This window comes from Pecten maximus, unplaced genomic scaffold, assembly GCF_902652985.1.
Source record: "Pecten maximus unplaced genomic scaffold, xPecMax1.1, whole genome shotgun sequence".
Lineage (NCBI taxonomy): Eukaryota > Metazoa > Mollusca > Bivalvia > Pectinida > Pectinidae > Pecten > Pecten maximus.
In genome coordinates, this window is record NW_022982884.1 from 1,905 (window position 1) to 17,941 (window position 16,037).

General features: G+C 37.2%; 1 protein-coding gene across 1 annotated transcript in view; it reads left to right on the forward strand.

Moving 5' to 3' along the window:
* Positions 1-516: 516 nt before the first annotated feature.
* The window catches only part of LOC117321077, a gene marked incomplete at its 5' end in the record, with an annotated part of 36,376 nt that continues 20,855 nt past the window's right edge, over positions 517-16,037 (forward strand). The window contains 8 exon segments of the mRNA XM_033875557.1: positions 517-662; positions 4,969-5,061; positions 6,422-6,655; positions 7,058-7,270; positions 8,391-8,442; positions 11,542-11,739; positions 12,247-12,495; positions 13,962-14,195. Coding sequence (XP_033731448.1) covers positions 517-662; positions 4,969-5,061; positions 6,422-6,655; positions 7,058-7,270; positions 8,391-8,442; positions 11,542-11,739; positions 12,247-12,495; positions 13,962-14,195 — 1,419 coding nt within the window.

The following is a 16,037-nucleotide window of genomic DNA, read 5'->3' on the forward strand; positions in this document are numbered from 1 at the left end:
GTCAACAAAGTGTTGTTAATTTTTCGGCCTCGTAAAAACTTTGACATGGCAGCAATGACGGCCATTTTGTAACATGATTACGCAATCATGGTTTTCCTGAACAACACCTATTTCAAACTTCTTCTCAAATTCCACCGGTGGGATTCAGCTGTAACTTACCAGAAATTATCCTTAGATGGTCAAGACCAAGTGTTATTATTTATTGGGTCAGTCAGAAATCCAAGATGGCCACCATGGCCAACAGTGCCACTATATACTTGCTACAGAGAATGCATACTACAATAATATAAGGGTTTTAATTTAGAGTCAGATGACCGTTAAGGCCCCTGGGCCTCTTGTTCTTTAATATAACATACTGCAGTTCCCTTTGCTTCTTAGATGTGATTATGTAATTATTTAATTGATAACCATGATGTGAATTTCCCCTTTGTTAACTTTCCATTTCTTGATGGTAACATCCCCTATAATGGTGTTTACATGTCCCAGATATTATGGGTTTTATTATTCATTTTTTAGGAGGAAAATCTTTGGAGCAGGATTTACAGCAAAGCCGTGGTCAATCTGCTAGTAAAAACAAATCAGATTCTTGGACATGTATGAGTGGTGAAACTGGTAGTCTTCATTGTCAAAGTATCATCTACACCGAGTTCCCTTCACAGGATGTAAAAGGAAGCAGGATGTCCTTGTCTAAGTCTGTTGTTATCTCCAGAATAAAGAAAACATTGGAAGTTGCAGACTCAAAAGGAGTCTTCAGCTTAGCTATTCCTTTGTTGTTTTCTGATGTCATTATGGTATCAACATGCATGCAGGCTACAGCTGAGTGTTTGATTGACACTGTTGGAATGTTTTCCTCATTTGAAAGAAATATACCTGTACTGTGATGAAAAGGAATTAGAAAATGCCAGGAGTATTTTCACACAAGCTCTACTTCAATATCCACACTACAGTGTTGATTTCTCTCCACTAAGAAAGGGTAAGTATCACCCTAGTGCATTATGATTTATATCTAACTGTGGTTAATTTCATTTATTCATTAACTCACTCAAACGTATCCATGAATATATATGAGGTGTCCTGACACAGTCGTAGGTAAATGGCTGGATCTATTGATATTGTAAAAGATAGCTATAGTATAGTTATAAGACATGATGAGGGCTTAGACACTCTCTTAGATATAAATGTCCAAAATGGTATTTACATGCACTGTACTAGGATAATGAAAACACCTCTATGTACAAACTGTAAGAAATTCCTGAGTCAACTTGACTTGGCCATATTGTCAGAACAAATGAGGCATAATTGGCCATAATGCAAAAATGAAAAGGAACCTAAAATCTTGATTGCAAAAATAAGAATGTCTGCTGTTAAATGAATGCTAAAATCAGAAATTTAGGGTGGATTGGGGAACAGGAATATAATTCAGTCATCATTGCGTTATAGTTCTAATTTTGTTTTCAGTAAAATATAAAACATGGTAAAAAATGGTGAACATAGCTTCCTAGATTCCATGTCCTTGCAGAATTTTAAGACTTGTAGAACTTTGATGACTTTATTGGGAAAAATAACATACAAAATTGGGAATGTGGCCTAACATATAAGGAAATCATTTAAGTTACCACACACCTTTATACACATGTATATATTTTAGCTAAAATCTCTAATTTTTCTTCATAAAGTGATATGCAAATTATATTAACTTGTATGCAATGAACAAAAAAAAATATATATATATATATATGTATATATATAGCTTAATTATGTCCTTTTATTTAGGAGGAAATGAGAGAAAATCATCAATTCAGCTGGAAATAGTGGAAGGGTCATTGACAGACCAAAAGGTAACTGAACACATTGTACATGTAAACCTAAAAAATACAGATTCCTACTAAATTTTGGTACCTTTGCAGAGGGTAAATGCAGATATTTTACATTGAAATATTTTGAAATTATAAATCTGATGGACAATATTTAAGCATTGAACTGCTTTCAATTGGCATTAATGGACTTATGAATGCCATCAGGAAAAAAAGCAAATTTAATTAAGTGCACTCTAATATTTATCACTTGTGATTTAAATCCCATTTCTCTATTTATTAACGGGATTCAAATTCTTTATCATCCATAAGTCCTGTCAACTTCCTACTCGTATTCTTTCACATTAAAAAATATTGTGTCATGAACAACATAATACGCAACAGGCATGATCATGGTAATACTTATATTTGTCACATATTACACTTGTTTAATTTGATTTTCTACGACAGATTAGGTTTATTTTCCATTCTATTATTTTGCTGAGGCCGCGGATGTGTTACTGTAATATTCATACACCAATTGACAGTTATGAGCTGGTAACGCCCACCGACAGTTCGTAAGGTCATATATTGGTAATGCCATAATGTAGTCAATACAAATAAAGCATCCATTGATTCTTATGAACTGCCTACCTTTATGTTAACTCGGTACATTTAAACCATAGTGTTTACCTGTCCCGGTTTCATCAACATTCCTTCAGTAAATTCCTTGGTTTAAAATTTTCCATGGGAAAGCATTACAAATTTTAAGGAAAGTTCCTCATGATCAACGAGGATATGTTTCTTTAAATCCAATAATGCTTTCTCATGGAAATTTTGAAGTTAGGGATTACCATAATTAAATGAATGTTGATGAAACTGGGGACTGTTCTGTTGCAAATAACTTACATAGATAGCATTATCAAGCTGAATGCGTACTTTACTTTATTTATGTAACAGAGCGCATGATTACTTAAATTTATAAATCACTGCCTCCGCTAGGGATCGAACCTGGGACCTCTGGCTTACTAGTCTTACGCTCAACCGATCGAGCTAAAGAGAAGATCTCTCTAGCCGAGCGGTATATTGCGGCTAGTATTTACCAGGGTTACATGTACATATTAAGGGGAAATGAAGACTTGTCAACATCCAAGAACATTTTTCTTTTTTATTGTGAATATGACGATATTGATATGACATTCGACTGGCGTATATTGCTCTGCCTGCAATAATCTTGTTCAACATTGCTTTGCCATATGACAGTTTGGCCTGCCTTTTTAGGCTTTTCGGGGTTGGTTTATTCCTTTTTCAAAATATCCTAGATAGCCCACCCATCCCTTGTTTGTGACTGTTTATGGTTTACGAAAAGCAGGCGAAATAAAGGTGTCACTATGTCAGCGTTGGCGGCGGCATCCACACAAAGGTTTCTGTGATATACCTCAAGTTCCCTTTGGTTAATCAAACTCAAACTTAACGCAGACCTTCCTTATCACAAGTTCTTGCTTGAGACTGCTTTTCAGGTCAAAGGTCAAGGTCACTGTGACTAAAAATAGAAAATATGTTACCTTGCGACAACTCAAGTTCCCTGTTGCTGATCAAACTCAAACTTCATGCAGTTTTTAGCCCACCATCATGGGCTATTCAAATCGCCTTTCGTCCGTGGTCCGTCCGTCCATTAACAATTCTTGTTACTGCTATTTCTGAGAAAGTACTAAAGGGATCTTTCTCAAATTTCATATGTAGGTTCCCCTTGGTACCTAGTTATGCATATTGCATTTTGGGACTGATCTGAAATTTGATATATAGGTTGCCCTTGGTCCCTACTTGTGCATATCTCATTTTGGGACCAGTTGGATAACAACATGGCTGACAGGCAGCCATCTTCGATTTTGACAATTGAAGTTTGTTACCGCTATTTCTGAGAAAGTACTGAAGGGATTTTTCTAAAATTTTATATGTAGGTTCCCCTTGGTGCCTAGTTATGCATATTGCATTTTGAGACCAATCGTAAAACAACATGGCCGATAGGCAGCCATCTTGGATTTTGACAATTGAAGTTTGTTACCACTATTTCTGAGAAAGTACTGAAGGGATCTGTCTTCAAATTTCATATGTAGTTTGCCCTTGGTGCTTAGTTATGCATATTGCATTTTGAGACTTATCAGAAAACAACATGGACGAGAGGCAGCCATCTTGGATTTTGATAATTGAAGTTTGTTATCGCTATTTCTCAGAAAGTACTGAAGGGATCTTTCTCAAATTTCATATGTAGGTTCCCCTTGGTGCCTCGTTATGCATATTGCATTTTGAGACCAATCGTAAAACAACATGGCCGATAGGCAGCCATCTTGGATTTTGACAATTGAAGTTTGTTACCACTATTTCTGAGAAAGTACTGAAGGGATCTGTCTTCAAATTTCATATGTAGTTTGCACTTGGTGCTTAGTTATGCATATTGCATTTTGAGACTTATCAGAAAACAACATGGACGAGAGGCAGCCATCTTGGATTTTGACAATTGAAGTTTGTTATCGCTATTTCTCAGAAAGTACTGAAGGGATCTTTCTCAAATTTCATATGTAGGTTCCCCTTGGTCCCTCATATTGCATTTTGGGACCAGTCTGTCTTGAAAACAATCTGGCAAACAAACAGCCATTATCGCTAAATCTCAAATTTCTGATATAGCTAGGATTCCCTTGTTTGAAAAGTACTGGAGGGATGTTTCTCAATTTGCACAGATTAGTAAAATGAAGGGAAATAAGTAGGGAGAAGATCAATCTGACATAGAACCTATGAAGATCATTCAATGGTGGGCGCCAAGATCCCTCTTGGATCTCTTGTTCCTTATAACAAGTGTTTGCATGAGATTGTTTTTTTACTGGTCCAAAGGTCAAAGGTATTGTTACTATAGATGTAAAATATGTTTCCATGCAATAACTCTTGTAATCATACAACTTTATGCATAGGCGATACATCCACTTAGAATTCTTGTTCATAAAAAAATAGCAATTCGATGCAGGGGTTTTCTCAGTTTTTCTGTGAGTCTTAATTATTTACCCCCACCCCGAAGGATGCTTGTCCTGAGTGTTGGCCATGTTCAGGGAACTCTGTTTAATTTCAGCTTTTCTATAGTTGGCTGCTGTCATATAAGTATGACCTATATCCATTCCTACAGCTAAACAGGGCAAAAGCTAAGGATGGGTCTGCTAACTCTGTGGAGTCTGGCAGTGCCTTCTCTGCATGGTACTGTCCTGGGGTACCTGCCTTGGTGGGTTCCTCAGATGGACAGGGGTTGTTCAAACTTTCCAGGATCCTCCTGGCTGTTTGATTGAACAGCTGGACACTGGCTTGGCATGGTGGAGGGTCAAATTTATCAGGGATGCCTGTATGTATTCCTGCTTGCCCTCAAGTAAGGAGTAGGTTTCTGTCCCTTGCCTTTGGGTTCCAGTTTTGATTTACTATATTTGGCAGGCCTTAATTCTAGTCTGTTTTGTACTAATAGCTATGGTACTGCACAGTTTACTGTTACCGTTTTCTACCATGGTCCTTCCCACCCACCAGTTCCATTGTCCTTAGCAAGTTTGTAAATACATGTACCATTACTAGACAACATAGAAAGTGTTAACATGCAAACTTACATTTACTTACCTTTTTTTAGGTCATCTGACCTGAAGGGTCAGGATGACCTATAGTCATCATGTTTCGTCCGTCGTCGTGCGCCGTCCGCCGTGCGCTGTGCGCCGTCTGCCGTGGCAGCCATCTTGAAAAACACATTTTAAACTTCTTCTCCAGTTCCACTGGTGCCATTGAGCTGGAAATTGGTGAGGATATTAAGGAAGGAGAGGCAACTAAGTGTTGTTATTTTTCGGCCCCATAAATACTTTGACATGGCAGCCATGGTGGCTATTTTGTAACATGATTGCGCAATCATGGTTCTTCCTTAACTACACCTATTTAAAACTTCTTCTCAAATTCCACCAGTGTAATTCTGCTCTAACTTACCAGAAATGATCCTGAGATGGTCCTGGCCAAATGTTGTTATTTATCGGGTCAGTCAGAAATCCAAGATGGCCGCCATGGCAGCCATCTTGAAAAACACATTTTAAACTTCTTCCCCAGTTCCACTGGTGCCATTGAGCTGGAAATTGGTGTGGATGTTAAGGAAGGAGAGTGTTGTTATTTTTCAGCCTTGTAAAAACTTTGACATGGCAGCCACGGCGGCCATTTTGTAACATGATTGCGCAATCATGGTTCTTCCTTAACAACACCTATTTAAAACTTCTTCTCAAAGTCCATCTGTGGGATTTAGCTCTAACTTACCAGAAATGATCCTGAGATGGTCTTGACCTAGTGTTGCTATTTTTCAGGTCGGTCAGAAATCCAAGATGGCCGCCATGGCCAACAGTGCCACTTTACTCGCTACAGAGAATGCATACTACAATAGTATAAGGGTCTTTAATTTTGAGTCGGATGACCGTTAAGGCCCATGGGCCTCTTGTTTAAAATACTTGACACTTGTTTAAAATGTGAACCTTTCACAGTTGAAATGAAAATGGAAGACTTAGAAGTTATTGGATTTGAGAATTAAATGTATGGAATAGTAAATTGAAAATCTTAATTATTTCTAGGTGGATGTTCTTGTAAACACAACTAATCCAAAACTGGATTTAGATTTTGGATATGTTTCTAAAACAATATTGAAAATAGCTGGAAAGGGTATCCAAACAGAATGCTACAAAAAATACCAGAGTATCTGTGTTGGTGATGTTGCTGTGACTTCGGCTGGAAACTTTCCACATGTACAGAACATAGTTCATGTAGTGTTGCCTACTTGGAGACCTACTGGTAATTTTTCTCTGATGGTAAGTGTGACTTTTTTAGTTAATTTTTTTCAGAGGATATTTCATCATATTTCCATTCCATTGTACATTTGTCTATATGTCATCAGCATCGAGAAGTATCCTTAGCAGAAATATTATGCTTATTGTAAATCACTGATATTTCAAGTAGGACTTGCATGGGCAAAAACACAGAATAAAAAAATGGGAATAATAACACACCAGGTAAACATTTGAATTGAAGCCAAAATTGTAAGTATGTAGAAAGGAAAAATACTGGATTGATAGTTAAAAACATTTAGACATTATTGTTATATTTATACAAAATTGAGGTGATAAGATGTGTTTGCTTTGAGTTTGATGAATTTTGAAATTCATTAGAATTTTGTTTGAGAATATGTGAAAACCAATTCACTTGTTATTAAGGTTTTGGAGCTGCTGGTGACAAAGTGTCTGATAGAGACCGATAAAAGACGGCTTCAGAGCATTGCTTTCCCAGTACTTGGTACAGGGAAATTGTTGTACCCAACACATCTTGTTGCCAAGACCATGTGTGATACCATCAGCAAATATGGCCGAAATAGAAAAACCAATATCAAGACTGTCAAGGTTGCAATTTTTGAAAGGGATATCTTGAAGGTGAGATATTGTATTGTCGTTATGGATATTCAGAACAAGCTGGGTTTTTTTCTCTTGCTTATCCATGTATAATTACTGAACCATTTGACATTGAGGACATTTTGAGTTACCTTTTTAGTTCACAATCATAAGATGGAGGTCTTTCTAAATGTCTTACCTGATGAAGTGTTATAATTAAAGCTTACGCTATGGAAGAATCCATGAGAAGAATCCTTTGTCTGGACTTCCTTCAGACAGGTGTCTTTTATTGAGAGGTAAATTATATAGTAAATTGCAAGGAGTAGGTCTGATAAGTCTGTCCTTGATACACAAGTGTCCTTTATAACAGGTTTGACAGTACTAATATTTGACCAGAAGCTTGTACCTTTTCTTACTACCCATGTGAGGGATTCAGGCCCTCTGGGCCTCTTATTTGTTGGATATTATCATGGTGACTTCTTTTAATCATTGTGATTAATTGATGTTTTATGTATAGATTTTTGTACGCCCAGAATTTGACAGGAATAATATGGTATGACATTATCAGTCCGTCTGTATGCAGTAAACTTCCATTTATCCCCTTTGTTTATTTCAGTATTATAATTTTTTTTGTCTGGAGATTTCCTCATACATTTTCAACTTATATTTATTAAAACTTGGTAGACTTTATTATCGTGATGTGTTGTGTTTCCGAAATAGAAAAAATGCGAAAGTTATTGCCCTTTATTTATTTCAGTATTTCGTTTTTGTCTGGAGGTTTCCACCCATATTTTCTGACCAATTTGTTTAATATATTAGAGTCATGATATAAAGTTATGTTTCCCTGAAAAAATTCTGATTCAACTATTTTTTCAATTTCTGATGTTCAAGACTTAAGTATTTGTTTTCCTCGAACTGTCAGGAAATCAAATATTGACTAAAAGTGAGATTAAAGTGATATCTATAGCATGCCAGATAGCCACTCTTAAGGTGATGCAAATCTTATGTAATATTATGGAAGCCTATGTGTTTGTATTATTGACCCTGCTAAGATAACTGCTAGCACAATTGTTTCACTATAGCCTGTTAAGAAGTTTTAAGATTTGCTTTATAGATGACATTAAGATAAAGGCTAAAGTATGATTGATATTTTAAATTTCAGATATTCAAGTACTACGAGCAGTACAAAAGCCTAGGATACGGTAAAACTGATGGTATGTATTTCTGGAAGACTATAAGGAACTGAGTAGTATTACATCAAATGGGTAACTATATTACATCACATGGGTAACTGTATTACATCACATGGGTAACTGTATTACATCACATGGGTAACTGTATTACATCACATGGGAAACTGTATTACATCACATGGGTTACTGTATTACATCACATGGGTAACTGTATTACATCACATGGGTAACTGTATTACATCACATGGGTAACTGTATAACATCACATGGGTAACTGTATTACATTACATGGGTAACTGTATTACATCACATGGGTAACTGTATTACATCACATGGGTAACTGTATTACATCACATGGGTAACTGTATTACATCACATGGGTAACTGTATTGCATAACATGGGTAACTGTATTACATCACATGGTTTACTGCATTACATCACATGGGTAACTATTGTATCACATGGGTAACTGTATTACATTACATGGGTAACTGTATTACATCACATGGGTTACTGTATTACATCACATGGGTAACTGTATTACATTACATGCGTAACTGTATTACATCACATGGGTTACTGTATTACATCACATGGGTAACTGTATTACATCACATGGGCAACCGTATTACATCACATGGGTAACTGTATTACATCATATGGGTAACTGTATAACATCACATGGTTACCTGTATTACATCACATGGGTAACTGTATTACATCACATCGGTAACCGTATTACATCACATGGGTAACTCTATAACATCACATGGGTGATTGTATTACATCACAAGGGTAACTGTATTACATCACATGGATTACTATATTACATCACATGAGTAACTGTATTACATCACCTAGGTAACTGTTACATCACATGGGAAACCGTATTACATCACATTGGTAAGTGTATTACATCACATGGGTAACTGTATAACATCACATGGGTAACTGTATTACATCACATCGGTAACCGTATTACATCACATGGGTAACTGTATTACATCACATGGGTAACTGTATAACATCACATGAGTAACTGTATAACATCACATGGGTAACCGTATTACATCACATTGGTAACTGTATTACATGACATGGTTTACTGTATTACATGACATGGTTTACTGTATTACATCACATGGGTAACTGTATTACATTACATGGGTAACTGTATTACATCACATGGGTAATTGTATTACATCACATGGGTAACTGTATAACATCACATGGGTAACTGTATTACATCACCTAGGTAACTGTTTTACATCACATGGTAACTATTACATCACATGGTTTACTGTATTACATCACATAGGTAACTGTATTACATTACATGGGTAACTGTATTACATCACATGGGTTACTGTATTACATCACATGGGTAACTGTATTACATTACATGCGTAACTGTATTACATCACATGGGTTACTGTATTACATCACATGGGTAACTGTATTACATCACATGGGTAACTGTATTACATCACATGGGTAACTGTATAACATCACATGGGTAACCGTATTACATCACAGGGGTAACTGTATTATATCACATGGTTTACTGTATTACCTCACATGGGTAACGGTATTACATCACCTAGGTAACTGTATTACATCACATGGGTAACTATTACATCACATGGGTAACTGTATAACATCACATGGGTAACTGTATTACATCACATGGGTAACCGTATTACATCACAGGGGTAACTATATTACATCACATGGGTAACTGTATTACATCACATGGGTAACTATAACATTACATGGGTAACTGTATTACATCACATGGGTAATTGTATTACATCACATGGGTAACTGTATAACATCACATGGTTACCTGTATTACATCACATGGGTAACTCTATTACATCACATGGGTAACTCTATTACATCACATGGTTTACTGTATTACATCACATGGGTAACTGTATTACATCACATGGGTAACTGTATTACATCACATGGGTAACTGTATTACATCACATGGGTAACTGTATTACATCACATGGGTAACTGTATAACATCACATGGTTACCTGTATTACATCACATGGGTAACTCTATTACATCACATGGTTTACTGTATTACATCACATGGGTAACTGTATTACATTACATGGGTAACTGTATAACATGACACTGTTTACTGTATTACATCACATGGGTTATTACATTGCATGGGTAACTGTAATACATCACATGGGTAACTGTATAACATCACATGGGTAACTGTATTACATTACATGGTTTACTGTATTACATCACATGGGTAACTGTATTACATCACATGGGTAACTGTATAACATCACATGGGTAACTGTATTACATCACATGGTTTACTGTATTACATCACATTGGTAACTGTATTACATCACTTGGGTAACCGTATTACATCACATGGGTAACTGTATTACATCACATGGGTATCTGTATTACATTACATGGTTTACTGTATTACATCACATTGGTAACTGTATTACATCACATGGGTAACTGTATTACATCACATGGGTAACTGTATTACATCACAAGGGTAAATGTATTACATTACATGGTTAACTGTATTACATCACATGGTTTACTGTATTACATCACATGGGTAACCGTATTACATCACATGGGTAATTGTATTACATCACATGGGTAACTGTATTACATCACATGGGTAACTGTATTACATCACATGGGTAACTATTACATCACATGGGTAACTGTATTACATCACATGGGTAACTGTATTACATCACATGGGTAACCGTATTACATCACATGGGTAACTGTATTACATCACATGGGTAACTGTTCTACATCACATGGGTAAATGTATTACATCACATGGGTAACTGTATAACATCACATCAAATGGATGCTGACATGAATTTGTAACACATTACTGCAGAAATTATAATATTATCATGTAACATACTTGCTGTATAGCTCGATAGTTGCTTAAATTATTCATCTGATGCATTATTCGCTCAAATGCTTTACAAATTCATTTCATATATTAGATGAGTTTTAATGTTTTACTGTTGTAAAACATGACTATTTCTTCAATAAGGGCCATGTTATTATCAGATGGGTTTTGAAAGTTGTAACTTGTTTTTTTAGGGGGAGATAACTCTGGGAAACAGACAAAGAGCTGTACCATAGAAGTACACGGGCTAAACAAACAAACATCCGATGACACGGTTGAACTCTACTTTGAAAGCAAAAGAGCAGCAGGTCAGCCTGTTGACATTGAAAAATTTGATACTTCAAGACGAAAGAATAATGGAGTCGTCTTCATTACGTACAAAACTGCAGAAGGTAAAATAAATGTAAAATCACTTTGACCCTAATGGCAAGGTTAAAGGTCAAAGTGCATATTTTTCTAATAATTTCTTATCCGGTGATATGTTCTACCCATTAAAGATATTTTCAATGAAAGTTGATGGGTGCTCTGTCACACAGGGGCTTGGCACAATTTTATAAATGATAGTCCATATATATATGTATTATAGTGAAATCATGCCAAGCCGCTGTGCTCTGTCAATGGATCATTGCCACCTTGGCCTTAGTGTCAAAGGTCAGTTGAGTGAAAAAACAAAATCAATGCCTAATAGAGAAAAAAATATATATGTTTTCATTCACAAAACAATTTTCTAGTAATATTTCTTTAAATCCTTCCACTGGGCATCAAACCCCTTGAGGAGTACCCTTACTTCTACCAGATAAGCTTCAGAGAAATTCTCCTTCAAGCCAAGTTGGTTGGAAGCAGCTAGGATTTACAGGTGTAACATAGTCTGTGACTAATAGTTTTAGTTTATTCCACAGTCGCACAACTTGTTCTTGAGAGACAACACACACTGGAAAAATCCCCTTTGACTGTGAGGCTCTTTAAGGGATCAGAACCTGTACCTTCTCAGTTTTACCAGAAAAAGATTTTCTTCAAGAACATGAACCAGACCACAACAAGAAAAGGGCTCAAGAGTTTTCTGAGGTCAAAGATTCAGGTGTCACCAACAGAATTTCTATTTGGAAAAGAAGATGGCACAGTCTTGGTTACATTTGATGTCGCCCCAGGTATGAAGCAAACAAAAGTTTTTTGATCACAGAAAGAACTTTAACTACCGAAATTCTACTCTTGGAATATGGAATTGATTGAATTATAGATTTTAAAAGCCACATATTTACATAGAACTTGGACTACTGTAAAATAACAGATCAAAGTGTTTTTTAGCTCACGTGGACCAAAGGTCCACGTGAGCTAATGTCATGGCATGGCACCTGTCGTCCGTCCGTCCGTCTATCCGCTGTCCGTCAACACTTGCTTCCAATCACTACTAGTAAAAAGATTCTTGGTCAGAAACATCATTGGCAAAAGGGGATCAGATTTTGCCAAAAATGGTGACTCTGACCCCCAAGGGGCAGGGCCCAATAGGGGAAATTGAGGTAATTCCTTTAAATCGCTACTTGTCATAAAGTTATGGATGGATTTGAAAACAATTTTAAGGGACTAAAGGGGCGGGGCCCCATAGGGGAAATAGAGGTAATTCCATTAAATTACTACTTGTCATAGAGTTATGAAAGGATTTTAACCAAATTTGGTCAGAAATATCCTTGGGGGAAGGGAAACAGATTTTGCATAAATGATGACTCTGACCCCGAAGGGGCCAATAGGGTGAGGCCCATAGGGGAAATAGAGGTATTTACTTTAAATCGCTACTAGTCATAATGTTACGAATGGATTTGAACCCAATTTGGTAAGAATTATCGGAAATTCGGAATTCGGAAAAGGGGAGCAGATTTTGCATAAATGGTGACTCTGACCCCCAAGGGGCCAAAGGGGTGGGGCCCCATAATGGAAATGAAGGTAATTACTTTAAATCGCTACTAGTCATAAAATTATGAACGCATGTTATTGCTGTAAAAACAATCCTTGAGGTCTTTCAGACCCTTAGAGAGTCTAGACTTCGTTATTTCTTTAAAGCAGTTTGGATCTCCACACCATAACCATATATAGCATTGTTTGAGATTGACAAATAAAACGAATTGAACATGAACATTATTTTGACATTTGGTCAAATCCAACCAGGTGGCTGATACAGGCCCCATGGGCCTCTTGTTTCTAGAACTGAAATACTGAATTGTCAATAGTTTTCTGTTCCTTTCTTTCCGTTCTTATTGTTTTTAAAAATAAACTCATATATTTCTCAATTATAGAATCCTTTTCAGAGACACAGTAGGATCACAATAGCTCTGTTGGGTAGACCGACAGCCACATCACCTCAGATGAAGATGTGAGGTGTGTGGTTCGACACTCCCACTTATGTCGGTTTCTCTTTCTTGGGAAGCTGAGAAATGGGCCAGTCTGTGCTGTTGTGGTTGTGTCCATGGGGAAGACACTTAACCCTAACTGCTCTGGATTGCATGGGATATGCTTCTTGTTCAGTGAGGCAGTTACCAACTACTACAAGGAGATTTTGCCTCAAAATGACACTGGCTGTTCAAGGGGTGATTAACCTAACAAATAAACAAATCCTTTTCAGATTTCGAAAAAGTGGAGCAAGCTTGTCAGAAGTCCTCGTTGGATGATTGTGTTCTGGAGGTTAAAAGAGTTCCAGTCTCTCTGAGTATCCTGGTCAGTGGTGTTAGTGAAAAGACAACCTTGTCTACGCTGGAATTTTACTTTGAAAATACCCGTAGAAGTGGAGGTGGTGATGTCACTGATGTCAAAGAAATATCCGATCGAACGTTTGTCATCTCGTTTGAGGATTACACAGGTAAAAAGCATGAATAATGAGACCACTCTTCTGGTGGTGACAGTGTTGTCAACATATCAGTTTAGGTTTATAGGTCACCTGAGACAAAGTCTCATGTGACCTATTCTAATCCCCTTTTGTCCGTCATCGTGCGTCGTCCGTCGTGCGTCATGCGTCGTCCGTCGTGCGTCCGTAAACAATTAACATTTTCAACTTCTTCTCAAAAACCCCTAAAGCAAATTCAATGAAATTTGGCAGGACGCTTCTATGGCTAAAGGTCAACCAAAATTGTAAATTATATGGTCCCACCCCGCAGGGGCCTGAGGGGCGGGGCTAAAAAGGGTCAAATTGACTAAAACTTCAAAAATCTTCTTCTCTACTCTCAGATATGGTGGAATCAAACACTCTTCACAGATGGAAGGGACTGAAGGTGCTTTACCAAAATTGTGAATTTCATGACCCTAGGGTCTCAAGTTTGCCCCTGGGGAGGGGGTAAACTTTACTATAGTTTATATAGGGAAATCACATTTTTGACTTTTATTAGGTCACCTGAGACGAAGTCTCAAGTGACCTATTCTAATCGCCTTTTGTCCGTCGTCGTCCATCGTCCGTCGTGCGTCGTCCGTCGTGCGTCCGTAAACTTTTTACATTTTCGACTTCTTCTCCAAAACCACTTAACAAAATTCAATGAAATTTGGCAGAAAGTTTCTATGGCTGAAGGCCAATCAAAATTGTGAATTATATGGTCCCCACCCCCCAGGGGCCTGAGGGGTGGGGCCAAAAAGGGTCAAATTGACTAAAACTTCAAAAATCTTCTTCTCTACTCTCAGATATGGTGGAGTCAAACACTCTTTATAGATGAAAGGGTCTTAAGGTGCTTTACCAAAATAGTGAATTGCATGACCCTGGGGTCTCACGTTTGCCCCTGGGGAGGGGGTAAACTTTACTATAGTTTATATAGGGAAATCACATTTTTGACTATTATTTGTTGGATTTGTATTGGAATTCATTCTAACTTGGTTCAAATTATCAGCATGGGATGACAGTTTGATGGTATGTACATGTTGGCCCTAGTTGACCCCCAGGGGCTGGTGGGCGGGGCCAAAAAGGGTCAAATTGACTGAAATTTCAAAAATCTTCTTCTCTACTCTCAGATATGTTAGAATCAAATACTCTTCATAGATGGAAGGCTCTTCAGGTGCTTTACCAAAATTGTGAATTGCATGACCCTGGGGTCTCACCTTTACCCCTGGGTAGGGGGTAAACTTTACTATAGTTTATAAAGGGAAATCACATTTTTGACTATTATTTGTTGGATTTGTATTGGAATTCATTCTAACTTGGTTCAAATTATCAGCATGGGATTACAGTTTGATGTTATGTACATGTTGGCCCTAGTTGACCCCCGGGGACTGGTGGGCGGGGCCAAAAAGGGTCAAATTGACTGAAATTTCAAAAATCTTCTTCTCTACTCTCAGATATGTTAGAATCAAATACTCTTCATAGATGGAAGGCTCTTCAGGTGCTTAACCAAAATTGTGAATTTCATGACCCTGGGGTCTCACATTTGCCCCTGGGTAGGGGGTAAACTTTACTATAGTTTATATAGGGAAATCACATTTTTGACTATTATTTGTTGGATTTGTATTGGAATTCATTCTAACTTGGTTCAAATTATCAGCATTGGATTACAGTTTGATGTTATGTACATGTTGGCCCTAGTTGACCCCCAGGGGCTGGTGGGCGGGGCCAAAAAGGGTCAAATTCACTGAAATTTCAAAAATCTTCTTATCTACTATATGTTAGAATCAAATACTCTTCATAGACTGACCCCATTAGGACTGATGGGTGGGGCCAAAAAGG